General features: G+C 38.9%; 1 protein-coding gene across 3 annotated transcripts in view; it reads right to left on the bottom strand.

Annotated features, from left to right (window-relative positions):
* Positions 1-19,794, bottom strand: part of KIAA1549L (KIAA1549 like) — an 89,446-nt gene that overhangs the window by 27,497 nt on the left and 42,155 nt on the right. For all 3 annotated transcript variants that reach the window (XM_071761847.1, XM_071761848.1, XM_071761849.1), the window contains 10 exons: positions 19,242-19,354; positions 17,576-17,795; positions 16,509-16,642; positions 15,678-15,840; positions 13,382-13,441; positions 12,542-12,693; positions 10,940-11,111; positions 9,034-9,197; positions 4,595-4,785; positions 2,034-2,161 (listed from right to left, as the gene is read on the bottom strand). In XM_071761847.1, coding sequence (XP_071617948.1) covers positions 2,034-2,161; positions 4,595-4,785; positions 9,034-9,197; positions 10,940-11,111; positions 12,542-12,693; positions 13,382-13,441; positions 15,678-15,840; positions 16,509-16,642; positions 17,576-17,795; positions 19,242-19,354 — 1,497 coding nt within the window. The remainder of the gene's footprint in view (positions 1-2,033; positions 2,162-4,594; positions 4,786-9,033; positions 9,198-10,939; positions 11,112-12,541; positions 12,694-13,381; positions 13,442-15,677; positions 15,841-16,508; positions 16,643-17,575; positions 17,796-19,241; positions 19,355-19,794) is intronic.

The following is a 19,794-nucleotide window of genomic DNA, read 5'->3' as shown; positions in this document are numbered from 1 at the left end:
TTCGTTGTCACGGTTCAAAGTAACTTTTAAATTTTTTGGATCCACAAGAAGAAAGTCCAACCACCAAGGGTTGGATGGTCCCTAACATTCACTCCCAGCTTTAACTCACTCCATTTGGAGTCGATTTTGACACAAGCCTTACAGAGTTTGTGTACCAAAGTAACATCCAGTGCTGTCATTTTTCTGTGTAACTAAATGTCAGCAAGAAATAGGATCTAAAATTGGTCTGTAACTATGGCAACTAATGAGCCATTCTAACTTGGAGTCCCCAAATCAAACATGTGACCATCAAGGGATTCATTCCAGTTTTTAGATGCTGCTTTTCAGAGGAATGTGCTGCTGCTGCTGCTGCCATCATGCACGCTAAAGGCATCAACCAGGCAAGAGAACTGGAGAGAGTTCAGACAAAAAAATAGGAGAAAAGCAGCTTTCCTGAAGACTTAAAATCTAACAAAACAAAAGAAAAATTACCTTCACTAAGTTATTTTGCCTATATGTGTAAAGATCACCTGACATTAAATATTGAAAAAACAGTATAAACTACAGCTTTTAAGAACATTTATCGTTTCCAGTGTTATCTTGTAAAATAAGCTACACTTGAAACAGTGAAAAAATAATATAACCCTTGAAACCATGAAATATTTTTTTGCTGTCTATGAATAAAAAAAGACCTTTTTGAGAAAGACCAGTCAGAATGCCTCTCATTACAGGTCTGGAGCAATTAGTAAAGTCACAGGTCTGTCAGAATAAAGTAGTACAGATGACAAACACATAACAAAAGAAAATTAACTTCTCTGTGTGAATGTGCAAATGTTCATAAATCTCAGTGAAGCTGATTTAAAAGCATAGCACAGCTTATAGTACAGCATCAATTGTATGATCACCATGAGATGCAGTACAATATGGTGTGTGTATGGAAAGAACAGGACACTTAAAAAACATGGTATGATTCTGGTGTACAGAACAAAGGCCATCTCTGGTGCTATGTATGTGTCTCTGTATCACACTGTATTTCTGCTAAGGCAGGAAAGCTTTTTCATGACTCTTTAGTACAAGGTATAACAGTTACCAAGGGATGCTATGATTTGATAGTAATCACCACAACATCTAAGCAGCCACAGAGATGATTTACTTAAGAAAGGAGTAGAGATCTACACTAAGATTTTCTCTTTATCCAAGTCCTCATTTCCACACTTACATTTTTAACAATGAAGTATTACAGACTTGTGTTCATGACAGAATCTGCCGAGAGTTTACCCAGTTTAATTCCTTCCCTTTACAGGGAAATGTTCAGTTGGCTCACTCACTGTGTTTTCTATTAAGAAGGAAAATATAGCTTTGGAAGCAAAGCTATAACTCAAGAGAAATAAGCAGGAGGGCAGGGAAAAGGGAAAAGGTAATTGCATTCTACTCTCAACATATGTTCCTGATATATCTCACATCACAAGGTCACCATCAGCAACTAAGAGCTTGCAAAAAACATCCAGTGTAACATCCTAGGTGCACTGGGTAAAGCTGTCAGTGTCAATAACAAAAACGTATGATCAAGATAAGATACAGGAAGTTAAAGCTCTGGCTATCTCACAGTCTCAAAATAATTTTTACCTAATTAATTCATCTTCACCAAATCTGGGCCAGCTCAGCAACTGCAGTTATAGAAATTATTATCTTGGGTTCTATACAGGGGGGAAAAAAAAAAAAAAAAAGCCAAAAAGCTGTAAATCCTGTCCACCTACTACATAGCATCATGTCTTCATCAGTTTATCTTGTCTTCGTTAGTTTTCTGGTATTGAAAGAAAGTAAGAAAACTTGCAAAGGCCCACACAGAAAGTGTAAATGCCATACTGTTTTGTGTGAGATTGAGGAACAATTACAGCAGTAAAAGAAAAAAAAAAAAAAAAAAAAGCAAGCAGAAGAGAAAATGCCTAAGTACTGCTGAAGGAAAATCAAGGTGGTTTCAGTGTAGGTAGTGCCTGTGCAGGTACAGCTACAGGGGTAACTGTGAGCAGTTTTTACTAGGAAACACTTCTCACCATTTCTTTTCCTTCCTTCTTCTTTTGTCACTTTTTGTGGTGCCATCACTTTCTGGAGGGAGCTCCGTCCTGAGCTGGGCTTTCCTGACCCGTTGCTGATGATGGAGCCACTCTGACTTGGGGACCGGCTGCAAGTAACCATAGCAACAAGGGAGGCTGTGAGCTCTTCCTTATGAATCTCATTTCAAGGTTATTTCATTTGCACAGTTTGCATCACTGAGTTTTCAAGTCTGATTTTGCACCAAAAGGAGACAGCATATAAACTGCACACAGAAACACCACAAAGGCTGAAACAGAGCCCTGGTGAACACGGCTTCTCCTTTAGCTCAGGACTGATGGCATCTTAGAGGCATGGAAAGTAAACACTCCTCATGCATAACCCCCACAATGACAGAAGCAACATTGCAGAGGACAAAAATTCCTATTATCAATTCAGTGTCATTTATACAGCTAAAATAAAGCAGACCTTTGTTTTCCTATATATGGCTAAACTAATTCCTTTATTATTTAGCCTGCATTTACACTCAGCTAGTCTGTCAGCCACAATACAAAATGCACTCCCTCACTTTATATGTACACATACAGAGTGTGATAAAAAAATGCTCCTTTCTTACAGTTTTTCTGCATAACCTAGTTTAGCCAGCACCATTATTTGCTGGAACTCCTTAAGAAAATGTTTGGTTTTCTCAGTTATTGCATATCCTTGCCCTGAGAATGGTACCTGCACAGGGCAAGGAGGGAGGGCAGAGCACAACCACAGTGAATGTTTAGTTCCAAACAAGAAGCAAGAACTAAAGTGAACAACATAAATCTGGGAGCAAGCTCTTAGCATCAATTTTCTTTTTGGGGTGGGCAAATTAATCAAATCCTAATGTACATGTCAGGGATGTCAGGCCAAAAGAGAAAATGTTATATTTGTTGCTACTACACATCCAGACACATTGTCACACTGTTTCTACACATGAACTTTGCCACAGCAGAAACTGAAACAATCCACAGGGCCTGTATAGTTACTCATGGACCTATCTGCAATCTGTCACTGAATTGTCATGGCCAGCGACAAGGTAACGTGAAGAGTTTGAATGAGAAACAAAAATGGATTCCGTCACCACGATTTTCATTTCCAGAGGAAAAGAAAAAAATCAAATCAAATTCTATGGCTGTCAAAATGGCTTTACATCCAGAAAATGGTACTGAAACAAAGCAGCTGTAAAAAACATCCTGTAGATTATTGCCAATACTGTACTGCCAGCTTGAAGCATTCATTTACCTACAGCTCTGACTTTCCTGTCTCATGTAAGCAAAGAGCACTTGTTATGGTCAGAATTGGAAAGGACAAGTATGAGAAAAGTAATTCCTAGAAACTTGCTGTTGAAGATAACCTAGGTAGAAATACCTATAAATTGAAATATGCTCTTTCCAGCTACAGGACTTCAGGAGAAACCAGCATGCAAGCCAGCTCAGCCCAGCCCAGCCTGGGGAATTTTATGAAGCTCTACTGAGAATAAACTTTCTTGAAAAGTAGCATTTCTTCTTTTTAAATATGTGTGTTACTGTTGGTGAATAATCCCAATCCTGTAAAAAACAAAAAAATTATCCAGGGACAGATCCACACTTTAAGAAAACATGCTCCACTTGGGAACAAGGAAAAGAAACAAGCAAGGTTAGCTTGCACAACAATTTCTGCTGCCACTAATCTAAATATTCTTCCTTTTTAAGTGGCAGTTGTATTATTAACTGTGAAGTTTCCTTCAGTGGTAATATCAGAGAAGATATTCTGATCAGTTACCAGCCACTTCAAAGCAATCTGATTTAAATTGACCTTTCCAGGCTGCAAAGTATCCTGGATGAAAAAGCAAATATGTAAAGGTCAAGAAATATTTCTTCATTTCAGACACCATTAAATTCCATCCCCAGACACAGCTCCTGGGAATGAAAAACGGCTAAAATTCTGCATGTTCTCACTTACTCAAGTAGTCACCCTGAAGGAGGTGAGATAACTTAGTTATTTGCTCAGAAAGGCACCAGAGCTCGACATATTTCATAATCAGAGTGACTTTCCTATGAATTCCTGGATCAAGTGTGCTTATCAATGTTTGTTTAAAAATGTGCAGATTAAGCAGAGGGGGGTTTGCACTCATTCAAAGGACTAAGTGAAGTACTTAATCTCTTTTGTTAGAAGATTAATTAATAGGGCTGGGTTTACATTTTTTGTGTATATTTACACATGGCTTGCAGAAGCTTCAAAGCATTTTAAAGAACAGTTCCAGCAAAGACTTAGCCTGTGGTGGCCCAGCACCAGCAGCCACAGCCAGTATCATGGTCATCTTCCATTTGTCATTTCCTCCTCTATGCACGTGCAATCTCTGAAATCTCCACTTTATCTTATATTCTGCAGCAATCTTGCACTTTCAGTGCAAATTGGCATTATGCCAAGAATGTATTTTGGAGGAACCATCTGCCATGCACAGAGCCTGGGTGCCAAACCTTACAGTTTTTTCCTAAGCAACAAGCAGCATGTACCCCATTCCACCCCCCTGTGGAAACATGCTGGTCCCTACCTTTTCCTTGTTTCGTTGGATTTTGCAGTTTTGATGGTGCTCCCATCCTGAGTAATTTCTCTTTCCTGGGAGGCTGGAGTATCTCTAACTGGAAGTGGAAGCACGACAGTCTCCTGGGTTACAGGTAAAACCTCATCTTCAGCTCCCTGCTGACCCAAGTGTTGCTTGGCGTAGTCAAAGCCTTGTACTGGCTGGAAAAAAAAAAAAAAAAAAAGTGTGGGAAAAAGAGATTTCCAGTATGCATCATATGTTAATGTGAAATTTCCATTTTGATATAAAATATTCCCTTAACACTTCTAAGTCCATAAGCAACAAGTAAAATTATGTAAATTTCCATCTGAAAGCCCTAAAACAAAGCAATTTTCTGATAAGGTCTCCATTCTGCATATTCTATAGATGATTAATTAGCACAAAACTGGCCTTGGGTAACCTTCCTTACCCTTCCATAACACCTCCAGAAATTACTTTAACAGACAATGGAAGAATGAACATGTGGATGAAAAAATTAGAAGGGAGAAAAATCAGGCCATATTGAAAATGAAAAACTTTCTCTATGAAAAAAATCTTGTGTTTGTAAAGGGGGTGGGGAGTTATTTATTCCAAAAAAAAAGCACACAAACTTTTCATAGGTGACGTTTTCCAGAAAATGATCCTTTTCAGATTAGTGAAACTGCAATTCCCCTAGCTTGCCTGTTGCCTACTGGGAAGATTGTTATTGACTTCACTTGTTCCTCTCAGGAAGTGGCATTCAGAAAAACCTTGGAGCAAAGCAGCTGAGGGCCATGTCCCCTCCTGCCCCAAAGCCCAGACACGTTCTCCCTGCTACCTCTACAAGGAACATGCAGAACTGTCACATGCCTTCTGGGCAAAGCAGTCACCAAAAGGTGGATTCCCTTAACAGAAAAATTAAAGCATCTGAGCAAGCCTTGATTTTCCAAACTGCATTTTCTATTGGGACAAAAAAATAAAACCAAAACAAAAAACCCAAAGGAAAAATTAAAAAAAAAAAAAAAAAAAAAAAAAAAATTGTAATACATTAAAATGCTCCTGCTAAATTGAATTGAATCAATTTACCAAAACCTGGAAGGATATTCATGCTGTAGTACAAAGACAGAATGCTAAAAAAGCATCATAAATCACTTCAAAGATGAATAACAGTGATTTTAACCCTCAAACATACTTTAGGAAACACATCAGAAGTCTACAGTCTCTCAGATTCCTGTTCTGTTGTCACCTGATACTTTTGTTCCAAAGGAAAATCGGATGTATTAAAAAAAATTGCTGATGGCAGAGAAAAAGGATGAGCTCTGAAAAAAACATTTTCTCTTGTTCCATGCCTTAGTAAATCTGTGCTATAGCTATAAATATAAATATCATAGACCTTCTAGAGTTGAAAAAATGGGTCTGTCTTCTCTTTTATAAAACAAAATAAAACATGTTTTGTGCTTATGGGGAGCTACATCTCACATTCCCTATCTCCTGTTTGAACTGAGGCTGATGATTTCTCATGTGCTCACATACTGCAGTGTTCCTCTGATAAGTGTCTCCAGTGCATTAGGGAGATGCTACCTGGGCTAATGCTGATTTAGGGCAGCAGACATCTCCCCACACTGCCACAGGGGAAACTGCAGTGTATCAGAGAAATTCACCATCTCCACCCCATAGCAAGTCATGGCAGCATCATCCCTGCCAGAGCCTTCTCCTTGCCCTCTGCTGAAGGCAGGGAACCACCAAAGCAGCCACCTCATCAGCTACAAAGGGGGGAAACTAAGAATGGGGAGGGAATGAAGAAAAGGGAAGTAGAGGCTGTGTGAAGGACAGTCAGGAAGAACTGCTGTATAATATTCTAGTCAATACTATTTTGAACCAAAATAATGTTTTTCAGCATCATTATCTGTATTAGATGTTAGTCAAGACTCTCCTAGATATTAAAAAAGCAGCTGATTACATCCATTATTTCTCCCCCATGCCTTTTAAAGAGTTCTTACAACTTATACTTCATATGCTATTTTTTAATAAACAAATAAATAAATAAATAACAAGAAAGCAAAACAAAGCAAAAAAACCACATAAAACCACACAAATAACAGAAGAAACAAGCAGAACACGAGAATTAAAAAAGAATTCTGCAGAGTCCCAGCTCCGATCTGCCAAGGGAAGAAAATGAAGGATTATTTTAATCTGAGTTCTACTTACCACCATGTCTAGCAACCAACTGCATTAAAGGAAGAGCTGAAAAAGCCATCCTCATCAGCAGAAATATTGCGTTAAATAAAATTTGATCTTGGAACCCTGCTCTGTAAAACCCACAGGAGCAGATGGCTTTGCCACCCCTGAAGGGAACTGGCAAGACTTAATCACGATCAGGCACTGCTGAGGCACTGCAAGCATAGATGTCCAATACAGCCACAATACTGAGAAAGACCAAAGGTCTGGGATTTGGATGTTGCTTTTCAAATAATAAATTAATTATGGGACCATTAAATTACATTGCCTGGCAAAGAGCAGACTGAACATGGAGTTGTTTCTGGGACTTTTTTCCTTGCAATGATCATGACAAAGACTCTGATATGAAAAAAAAAAAAAAAAAAAAAAAAAGACAGGAAGTAAAAAAAAAAAAAAGGTGATTGGCCCCTCCCCTCTACATATTTACCCATGTACACAAGCAGTTTTTCTAATCTTTATTTCCATGCCCTTTATCAAATTGATAGTGGTTGTTTTCTCATGGCCAACAGTATTTGCCTTTGCTTGTGGTCTTACACTGCAGATCTTATCTCTGTTTACCTGCAAGCTTATTCTTTCATGCTCTAAAAGAAAGGAAGGGTGACAGATCAGATTACAGCCTTCAAAAACAGCATGCTGTGAATTAGAAAGCAAGGCAGGTAAAAAACTAACACCTATGCAAAACCTCAAAATAAAAACAGCATTGAAGGAACATTAAAATAAAATTGATTCCTAATTGTACAAATTTGAATTTATACTTTAAATTTTACAACTGGAGAGTCAACTGAAAAATATTTAACAGTCCCTGTTTGTTCCCTGCAGCTTAGTCCAGACATCCCTGACTGCTAAGGCAATTCAGAACAGCAATGCAGCTCCCAAAAAAAAAAAAAAAAAAAAAAAAAAAAAAAAAAAAATGCTTAGCTACACTAGGTATGAGAGGTCATTTTTTAGGCTTCATTTATTCAGCCTTCAGTTTGCCACAACAAAGTCATTCCTTAATTACCAGGCACAGGCAGCATTCCTGCTGTTACCTTACATCACCTCCCACGACTACAGAAGGGTATTTAAGACTGAAATGTTTGGTTACCCCCGTGCTGTGTGGGTGCATCCCATCCCTCTGCCAGCAGCACCAGGACCGCAGAGATGACCCCGAGTTTAGTCCCCCCAGCCCCCTGGCTACGGGACCTCGGAAATCAGAACACAGCAAATGGCACCACTGAAAACAAAGTCAGCTGAGGCTCTGAGCACCCCATAATGTTTTCTTTCCCTCTCTATGCTGCTTGCTGGATACTCAAAAGGTATCAAAAAATGGCATCAGTGACTATATAGCACAGAAACAAAATATTAAGGCCGCTTCTTAAACTAAAAATCCCTCTGCTGTGACTCCACTACAGAAGAGATTCAGCATTAATCAGTCTCCGGCACTTTCCTAAGTCAAAAAATATAATATATTAATTTTAAATGTGATACAGATACCTGCTCATCAGCTTTTCCTATTGCCAAATGGCATGAAAGCAGCAATTACAGTTCAAGCAATTACCACTATTACTGATATCCCTAATGCTGAAATTAAAAATAAAAATAAAAGTGTTCTTTAAAACTAACCTAACCCTAACCCTTTATTTCACTATCTTCCCCAAATCAGTTTCTTAGCCTTACTGTAAGTAGAGAACCTGAAATTGGGAAGGATAAAACCAGTCCATTCCCAATCCCACTGCAGAATTTATCTTCCACAGACCATGGACCAGCCTATACTCTAAACTAGACCTGGCTCAACCTTTATGATGGAGCCATCACTGTGCAACTAAACGAAAGCCATTTAGTTTTCATTTTGAAACGCATCACGTTTCATGTCATAAATTAAATTACATTTTATGGAATCTTAAAATACACCAAAACAGGGAAATACACTCTAGAAGTGGACTGCTGCACTCCAGCTGCAAATATGAGAATGTCTGAAGGAAAATCTCCTGAAACAAATGTCATTTAGATGCTGGGAGCTCAGCAACACTTGTTTCGTTCTGCAGTAAACAAAAGTAAAACAAAAGGGTAATTGCTGTGACCAGAAGTATCCAGAACAGAGAAGAAATGCAAAGACCCAACCTGTGAGTGATGACCATTCCAATTCCAAACATCCTTCAAAACCATCTAGCAGAGAAACAGTTAAAACATCAGAAAGCAAATGGAAATCTTGGATCTGGAGGTCTGTCACTCACTTTTGCTCTCTGAGGCAGGTTCATCATGGTGTCTGGTTTGAAGTCGTTCTTGTTCTTTCTGCACAGAACTGCAGTGATGATGATGATGATGACTGTAACCACAGCAATGGGAGCCAGCACTGCTGCAATGATCCACAGGTTGTTTGGGGGGTTCTTCACCACAGCTACAGACAATTGCAAAGCAACATTGATAAGTTCTACTGTGCAAACACAAAATTTAGATTGCTTCCAACACAGCCTTCAGCTATCTCCATATAATAACTAGTATAAAAGGATCACTAGTAATCTAGCTCTTCCTTTTTATTCCTAAAATAATAAAATGAATTTTTTAAAAAAAGAATCAACAACAATTTTAATTTCAAAAAGCCCTTGGCACCCTTCTCTCAGTTTTTGCCAGCTGGAAAAGCAGCCATCAACTACCAGATCCAATCATTTGCCATGTAAGATATCACTCCAGTGGTTCATTTACACAATAAAGAAACAAACAAAAGTGGAAGTAATATATCCTTAATTATTTTTCAAACACAAGAACAGCATATAGTAAGGTAATGTATTAAAAGTATATGCACAGAGTCTGTACCTGGTGTTAAAAACTTACTGGCTCAGCAAGAGTTAACTGGGTAAGTTGTATAAAAAACAATGAAGCTGAGCACACTAATAGATGTTTTTGATACTAACAAGGCAATAAGAAAATGCTTCTCTTTACTCTAGAAATTCTATGCCATGGTAAAAGTCTAAATGAACCCATCATTTCTGAAGGAGAGGAAATGATAAGGTTGGAGAGAAGTACTTGCAGCTGTGTTTATAACTGTTCCAGGACAGGTACATTTCAGAAATGCAGTGATGCTAAAATGCTTCACGTTACTTTTTATCAGAATAAAGTGTCTTAGTATGAACCTTCAACTTGTATGCATATAATAAAACCCCTTGTGACATATCCCCTGTTCTTTCATTTCATTTTTTTTCCTGGAAAAACAAGAGATAATCTCATGATACTGAATTTTGCTTTACTGAAATAATTTGTGGACTTCACTGTGCTATCTTTATTAATTTTCCTATGCACTGCTTGCTGGTGTGGATAGACAATTGTAAGAATACCAGCATAAAGCATCCTTTCACATTTCCTAGGGGACTAGAGCTCTCAAATGTCATTGAGTTTATTAGCTGTCAGAGGCACTCAGCATCTTTCAGGATCAGGCTTCAAACACAGACCATGTTGTTCAGCAGCAGCTACAAAGTCTGTCTGAAGCCTGAGCCATCCATATTTTTGGTTACTTTTAGTCTGTCTCATCTAACCAGACTCTGAGCTCCTGAGGGTAGATGTATTTTCTTACATGCATTTTGGTACAGAACTTTTCATTCTGATATAAAAGAAATTATAGTAAGTATTTCTTTGGGAATACAAAGACAGAATACAAATACCATGACCAAAATGGAAGAAATTGATTTCTTTCTGTAATATGGTATAAAGACAGAATTACTTTCCAACCATGATCATTCCATGATTCTGCCTCCTACATTTAAAATATTGAAGCTTCAGAATCTCAGTTACCTGGGAGTTATAATTCAATTTCTATATATTCTCTTCTTACAGTACTCTGTGCATATTTAACTGGTATGAAAATCTACAAATGAATGAGGCTGCCTTTCTGATCATAGAAGTACAAAGTTAGATCATAAGCAGTAGCCTATAGTTTCCTAAATAACCATATAAATCATGGAATTGCCTGAAGTGCTGGGAAACTTCTATGTGTTATGTATAGCTGCTTTAGTAAAAAATACATTAAAGAGATAGTCTCAGGGAAAACAAAGTTGCTCAGAATGTAAATGGGTTTATGGAAATAGGAGAAAAAAAAAAAAGGAGAAATAAAAGACTGAATGACAGGATTTTTATAAGGACTCTTACGATCAGCTTGAACTTGAATAACATAACCCAGTGTCAAGGCCATCCGCTGAGAGTCAACTGTACTCAGGATTTTGGCAGCTGCAGTGCCCAGCAAAGGTTTTCCATTGTATAAAGCATAGTATGTCAGTTCAGCTGGCTCCTTGGGTCCTGGGATACGCTGGATTTTTACCATCTTTCAGGAGAAAAAAATAAAATAAAATAAAAAAATGGAAAAAGATGAGAGAATACTCTCTTTGTATTAAGGCAATATAATATCTGCCAGGAGCTACTTGAGGGCAGTGCACACAGAAAACTCCTTCCCATATAAGATCCATGCACATATTCTAAGAGGATCAAAGATTCTTCCCCTCATAGCTCAGGCTATTAAGATTAGTGAGGACTGACTGCCTTCTTAAATTTTTTTAAACATAATTCTCAGGTAAAGCCATATACTAAGAAAACCATGCAGTATAAAGGAGGAAAGGATCAAATGTTTGGACATCACAGTCCTCTGTAAAGAAGGAAATCGTAAAATGTGCCCTAATATTTAAAATTATACCTTACTGGCATGTTGTAGTTGAAAAATTCCCTCACATTTTACCTCTTTAAGAATTATTTTTGAACCCAGGCTGACAATAATGAGAACCATGCTTTTTCCATTTTATTCCACAGAACTCCAGGAGAGTTTTAACATTGCACCTTTAGCTCTCCTGAGAGTGGAGGAAGTGTTGAACACCTTTAATGATGAGAGGAAATAGGAATTGTGATGCTTCTCCATTATGTTATCAACAAAAATATGTTGTGTTGTCATGGAAAATTTTACCAAGGTTCACACTTTTGGAAAGGAAAAACATATTCTGTCTTTTATATTCTTTCAGTGGGAAAATGCACAGAATTATGGGCAAACAAGAAAAGAAAAATGTGTTTTATATCTCACAACAAGCATCTCTTGAAAAACAACATGTAATTGAAAAAAAGCAACAACTGGTCATGCAGTTTTTGAAGGCAGATCCTTCTTGAATCCCCCACAACTAACGACAGTTGGATAAATTAGTGAGAAAACAAAATATGAACATTTCAAAACACTAAAAGGGAAATTTTGCTAAAAAAGAAGGAGATTATTAATAAATTCCATGTGACTGCAATCTCTGCTTCATAATGTGATCTGTGGCCCTATGATTTGATGACTAATCCTGTATAAAGATTTCTTCATACTTTTTTTTGTCAACAAAAAGAAATACGAAGTTCTAGCTTTATTGAGTTACCTAGGAAAAAAAGACCTAAGAAACATTTTTAAGAACAAAAGCCTGGAACTCTTCATTATGCTGAATACGAGAGCTTATGCTAAAGAAGTCCTCAGAGAAACCAAAGAGAAAATGTTTATTAACACTAATTAATCAGTGACAATTTCAAGAAGATGGGAGGCACACAACCACAGCTGACTTCAGAAAAAGAAACACATTGGTGCTACAGTGGCCTTGGTGTTCCTGACAAAAAAGAAATCTAAACTCAGGTAAACAGTTTGGGTTTTTTTTTTAACTAACACACAAACTGAGACAGGACACATGCAAACAGCCCTTTTGCCAACACACATCCAGGCACAACCAGTGCCTCACTACCCACCTGCACGGTGTAGCTGCCCACGGTGGTGGCGCGTCGGAAGCGTCTCCCTTGCTGCTGGGACATCATGAACAGGGGAGCCAAACGCTGCTCCATCAGTCTGGCAAAGCTCTGATTGTTCAGTCCCAGTAATGCAATATCAACCCCTTGAATAACTGCAGGAATGGAGAAAATCACATATCAGCACATTTTAGATGGACAAAGTAACCCACAGCCTGCATGGCAGCTGGGGACAGGGATGTATTAATTAGCTTAGAAGAAAAATGACTGGATGCCATCCCACCCCATCAGTAACTCCTGATGGGTATGTGCTGTGCTTCTTTCAGCTCCTGTACTGTTCTTCTCAGATAACATCAACAGTGTATCAGAGAATAATATCCTCCAAAAACATTCTTAGGCCTTCAGTTTACCAAAATGGCTCCAAAAGAACTTATTTTTCACATTGGAGTTTATAGATTAAGTGAGAAGCTATGTGAGAGCTGCCAGATTTTATGCTTGTCACCAGACTCTCCTGTTAACTAAATGACAGTTTTTCATCCTGCAATTTTGAATTCTGAAGTCAGAATTGTGTACAGCTCAGTCTGAAACAACATACTATATGGTTGAGAGCACTTAAAACTGAATATTTTCTAATAAAAATTAATGTAAAATTAAAAAGACACTGTAAATCTCAATTAAGTGATATCACTGCTTATTCATACAAATGTATGGCTTTTTCAATATTATTTTAAAAAATATTTTGGGACCATCATGACTTTTTTTAAAACACTGTCTCCATTGTAATTTCAACAACACTCCACTACAGCCAGTGAACAAATGAGAAGAAAGTATATTAAAAAGTACCTGTTATTACCCAGTAGTCTCTAGTTGATTCTGAGACATCAAGGTTTGGATACTCCAAAGCTTTAAAATAAAAGTTGAAATTATGTCATAATATTCCAGCATACTACATGTTATATGTTCTGACAGTATTAGGTTAACCAGATACTGACAAATAAGAATAAACTATGGCCCAGGAAGAGATCCAGAAGTATAATTTACAGGAGTGTAATTTCTTCTGTCTGAAAAAGAACATCAAGTGCAAACAGTGCAGACAAAGAACATCCATCTTCTGTTGCCAAAATATTGGCTGGTACATTGCCTGGGGCAAAGCCCAGAACTGCCCATTACTAAACAGTCATACGTAATACACACATTTCTGTATTATAAATATTTCTGCCACTTTCTCTCTGTGAGTACTTTCCCCAGAAAAAAAAAGATTACATTCTCTGGTATCCTTACTTAATCCTTACTTCACCCAGGCCACCATTTTAACCTAAAACAATATTAAAATAAACCAGGATCAGATTCCACCGAACACAGAGTGCAGTTACACGTGAATTACAAATGAGACTTACAAAAACATGAATGTTCCTTGGAGTGTGGTATTCTCCCTCTGCACCATTTGAGGCATTACTACCATGTGTTTACATCCTTGAGAAAATTATGTTTGCAGATTTGATGCCTTTTATTATCTATTCCATCTCCAAAGAGCATTAGTAAAGTTCCATGTGCTTATAATTCATTATACATCTCAGCATTTTTTGATAGATTATGCAATGTGGGAAGCATTAATACTTGGAACTTAATTCAGAAAATATCCAAGCCTTGCACATTGAAACACTGCTACTGCGTTGCCTTGATTTTAGAAACCAAAGTGGCTTGAAATAGTAAATATTGCAACACATCTGATTAGAAACAGTAACTGCTTTTGAGGAAGGATTTCAAAGTGTTTTCCTCAGCTCTGCATTTCCACCACAGACTGCAAAGGCTCTGGAGGAGCTGCTGGAGTCCACTGGGAAATAACACACTCCAAGAGCAGCAGCAGTATTTGCTCGATAAACCAAAACAACTGCACTGCCACATGAATAAGCATCAAACTCTTTTCAAAGTAAACATTTCTGCAAGACATGCTGTCAGTCTGAAGACAGTATGTGAGCATTAAGTTCATGAGTTTGCAATACACCTGCTGTACTGGGAACAAAATCAAGATCTCCAAAATGAAATATTAACCATTAGTAGTTAAAGGAGAACCAGCTAAAGACTTTTTTTGGCCTATTTTGGAGGCCAAACACTTGAACCAAGAGAAGCCATTAACAAAACCTTTTTGGGGCTTTCTCCTTGTGCTCCTGGGTGCTCTGTGAAGACGAATCCTGCACACAGGGCACTCCAGACAAGATCAGCCACCAGCCATGATTCTCATGATGAATGGTCTAGGTCCCATTCTAGGTCTACAAGCACACCTTGTGTCAACAGCCTCCTTCCACCTCCCCCTGTCTGTGGAAGGACCTGAAGAAAATGCAAGCCCTAGGCACACAGGGGTGGATCAGAGGAAACCTGCACAGATGTACCCAGCATGCCCCTGTTTCCTCTCCCTTCCTGTGAACACCCATCTTCATCCTTAATTCATTTTAGAGAAATTAACATGCAGAGTATATACCACACTTTCTGTCCTGACACACAGCTTGCTCTCCCTCTCTGTACCTCTCACCCTTCCTATCAACTAAAATGCCAGCAAATTATTGATGCTAAAGTACTCAGACCATGCTTTAAACTGAGGATAAATTCAGCAAATACACCAACTTTTTAAATGGAGAAGCACAGCTGAAACTCACCCACTACCCAAACATTTACTCAAAGCATTCTACCCAGCCCACAACCAAAGCCAGCCCCAGGGCTGAGTCTTCCACTGGAGTAAAGGGCTATGCTGAATGTGAGCTTTATGTGCTGCTCCAAGGTTTCCTGAAATGGGGAGTCGGGGACATTCTGCAGGATTCCTAATATTAAGCTAGAATTTTGTGTTGTTTGGTACCTGGCACAGGCACTTTTTTAGTAATAACATCGTACATGTGTTTTTCTTAATTATCTGCCAGTGTTTCTACCATCTAAAGTAAACACTAAACCCAGAAATCCTTCCACCTATTCCACCCTCTATTTTTTTTGTCCTTTTTTTTTTTCTTTCTTTTTAATAAAGTCTAAAAAGCAGTCAGCAGAAACACTTTAATCTGTGAGCTGGATGACAAAGCTTATGTTGCTTGCAAAGCAAAAGCCCAGCACCGGCTAATCTGAAGGTGATGGGAGCTGTGAAATGTATACTTACATTCAGCAATGGTGAGGGGTGGGTAGGTTAGATAGAAACCCACCAGCTCAGCTGACAGCTGATTAAGAAGGTTGCTGGAAATAGTGCCATTGAGAGTTGTGCTTTGGTTGTTCACTACATAAAACAGAGTGACAGCTTGAGAGACATTGGAGGTGTTCAAAATCTGAAACAGAGGTAAAGAAATAACATGTAGCTGTGTTTTGGTAGAGCTGGAGAAAAAAACCAAACAACAACAAAATAAGAGCAACAAAAACAAACAAAAAAGCAAAACAAAACAAAAACACACAACCACAAACCAGTGTGAACAAACTGGGAAGAAGCCAACTCAAATAATGGATTAGATACAGCTCACTCAATGTGCTTATTTTGTGAGAGACTTTCATCCCTGTTCAGCACATGCAGAGTTACTGGAGGACAGTTACTGGTGGCCAGTTTCCCCCTCCTGGTGAGCTACATGCACAGAGCTTCATCACACACCAAATACATTTCATAAGGATAATCTATTTATATTCCTGAAGTATGACACAGTGCATAAGGGTGCTGGGCCACTAAACACAAAGTTCTGCAAAAAATCCCTGCAAAAGCCCTTAGTAGCAATTTTGAGTCTGCACATGTAGAACTGGGATGCACACAAAAGAAGGAAATACATTTCATTAGCTTTGGTCTTACAAACAAATACCTATGAGACTACCTCCAGTGAGACTACTTAGTCTCACTAAGATCAACTAATGTGTCAGAAGAACATTAAGTAAAACTATACAAGGATACACATAGGAAAGAATAACCCAGAGTGTTTGGCTACAGGCATTGGCAGATAAAGAAACTTTGTACCTGAACTGTTAAGTTGTTGCTGGTGTTTAAGACCTTCCTTTCAGCATCCTGAAATGCTCTCTGTAATCGTTGCTCCATTGTCTGAACAAATTTGCATGACTGTATATTGTCTGTTTGGCCCACAAACTGCAGCTCTGGAAAAGGAGCAACAGATTGGTATGTGGACATAATATTCTTGGTGGCATCATTCCAGTAATTTTTGGCAGCAAGATGACCAATTTACAAATTAAGCTGGTGAAAATAGTGCCATATAAGAGCAGTTTATGTCATTCAAGCACTGCACTAAACTACCTTTAATTAAGACAAAATTTAAGAATGAAATTGCATTATTAGAGCTGATAATCTCTACAAACAAATGAAGATTGTTTCTGCAGTGATACATAAAATGGTAAGAGCAGTTCATTGTACAAATATTTACTCAGGCAGTAAGTGAAATCATTCTAAAACACAAGTTATACTCTTAAATCTTGCAGGTCGTGTTCTTGTAAGACATAAATCAATCACAGTATTGATCCTCACTCTGTGCTAGGAAAAATACACTGAACTGGGTAGTTGCAATCAGTACATGTATATAAACACATAAGCACACAAAAGTATTTTACAGCACTCTTGGCCCTCTCTATAGCTTACACATTTCTGCTGCTCTGATGCATGCTGCTCTACAGGGGGTTACACAGCAGCCCTGGGTCAGACATCTGGGACCTCAGTCAGATCCAATGGGTCCAGCCAGAACAATATATGCACACATCATATAGTCATGATTCTAATCTGATTGTTCCCAAAAGAAATGCACAGTTGACTGCACAACCCATCAATTAAAGTCCATTTTAATCAAACATCAAGTCCCAGCCAAGCATCTTGACGTGACTCATCCGTGCAGGCAGGGTGACAGCAAAGCCCTGGCAGGATGGGGACGTGCACCCCATCTGTGCTGCCTGCACCAGGAACATCAGCACATGAGACCAAAGCAGAGCTCAGCAAAGGGGACAAGGAGGAACCAGGTCCCTACACAGGGAACTGGTAACACACACAGCACCTCGGGAGCAGATGGGCAGGACCTCACTCACCTGTTTTCAGCTGGAAGTGGTAAGCAGGAAGAGGCTTCCATGGCAAAGCCAGAGCTGCCACGGACTGGAGATGTGGGATGTGCTGCTTCATGTCTGCTGTGGCGTTGCTGATGCCATAGGCAAGAAGCCTCTCAATTACAGCAGCTGGTATAAAAACCAGTCTGCCCCGTGTAACGTAGTAACCAACTGTTACATTACTTGATTGCTCCAGAATTTCAACCTAAAACACACAAGGAGACTTTTTTTTTTTTTTTTTTTAATTTTGAATGCAGTTCAACCAGTATTTGATGGTATTTCTGGTCCTGAATACAGCCCCCTTGCTGAGTTCTTATCCTGTAATCCCCTAAAAGCCCTATAGGGTCTGTTAATGTCACATCAGACATAGTATTAGCAGAACTGCTCATGCAGCTTTAGACCCAGGCTATGCAAAACGTGCTTTGAATTGAAGCAGTGCAGTGCTGCTACCACAGCTCATGTACCTCTCATTTAGACTGGAGCTTCATTCATGGATACATTTCACTTATGAATATAAAAATACAGAGAAACCAGAGAACATCCAGCTCCTACTTCATACCTGAAGTTCACTGACTTTGAGCATGCTTCTGTTGTTGCAGGTTTGCAAATAGATTTTTGAAAGACAAAAGTTTCCAATATCTAATTCTTAAACCTCAACTGTATCTTCTATAACATTTGCTCTATACTGTACCAGATGGTTAAGCTATCACCTGAGTAGAAATACCAAACCACAAGAATTTTGTGTCAAAACACAAAGTGAATTTCACCTCAAAATTCTGTGTTTTCAAAGAAGCTTAAGTTCTGGAAATAATCTTCCACAGTAAGGTTTAGCTGGTTTCCTCTGTCAGAAAAACAGTTTCTCTCAGGTTTATAAGGTAGAAGAGTAAGTCTGACAGTCTTTATTGCTGCTGCTAAAACTCAGAAATACACAATTCCCAAACCAACAAATATCATTCAAACTTGCAGCAATAGAGCATGGGGGCAAAAGTCAACCTGATGCCTTCTGTTTTGAGAAAAATTACCTTTTACTTCCCAGTGGCATGAGTGCAAGTCATAATAGCCTTGGACTTTGCACAAACCCCTGCCCAATTGCATAGGAACCTGTGTGGCAGAGTGCCCCAGCCATGCACCCAACACCCAGCAATGCAGAGGGTAACACAATTTAGCTGCAAATTTAGCACCTCCCTCACTCATTTTCATTAAAACATGCTTTCTCCCTGCTCAGGATTTTCTTCCCTGTGGAACTGCACTTTTCAGGTACTGATTTTTCAAAGCAGGGAGTGTACTGACAGCAGTGACATCCTATTTACCAGCTCTGCTCTTGTGATTGATCCAGGCACTTGGCTGAATGGGAACCAGAGTCATTCCTGAGCTGCATGGGGAGGGGAAGGAACCTACAGCTGGCAGTCACATCCCAGAATATACCAAAAAAAAGTTACATTTCTTCCTTCTATTTCATGTAATAAAATAGGAAAAGCTTTGGGACAGTCCTTATATTTTCAGATTCCAGAGTGGGTGCTACCTATGCCTGCTTTACATAGAAAAGCTCAGTGCTCCCCTCCAAGATGCTTCCTGCATCCAGAGATGTCACTGGAGCTGCAGACAGCTGGGATTCTCTTGGTGGGAGAGCTGTTTTGGTGAGCATGCTTACCTGAACACTGACATTTTGATTGAAAGCTTGTCTCAGCACTTGATTGAGTCCTTTTCTCACGTTCTCCTTGAAGGGAGTGCTGATCAGCATCCTCCTCGTGCTCAGAAACAGAACTGTATGAGAACAAAAGCACACCTTGTTGTGAAATGTCACAATGCTGCTGTTTGCTTTTTCACACTGTTTTATGTTTTTCTAGGTGGGTGGACACACACGAAGCAGCAAGGATTTCCAGCAGCTGCAATGGGAGCAAAAACTGCAGCATCCCTGAGATGCCTCTTCACTCCATGGCAACAGCCCTTTGTTACCAGAGTGAGGTCTAATAAACACAATTTCTTTAACAACAAAAAGCTTTTGCCATTCTAAGTGAGATACAGTGCCACTCAATTGCCAGGGGACAGACTGGTGTGTCATCCCCAGGGAGCTGAGCTGGTGGACTCTGTAAAGGATGTGTGCTTCATACCTTCACAGTCAGAGTTAAATAAACAAAGAAATGTGTTACTCCACTAATGGTTTTAATTAGCACAATTAATAATTTTGCTACAATTATTTTCCA

Source organism: Heliangelus exortis, chromosome 18, assembly GCF_036169615.1.
Source record: "Heliangelus exortis chromosome 18, bHelExo1.hap1, whole genome shotgun sequence".
In the NCBI taxonomy this organism is placed as follows: Eukaryota; Metazoa; Chordata; class Aves; order Apodiformes; family Trochilidae; genus Heliangelus; species Heliangelus exortis.
Note: the sequence above shows the minus strand (reverse complement) of the source record. Positions and strands in the feature narration are given on the sequence as shown.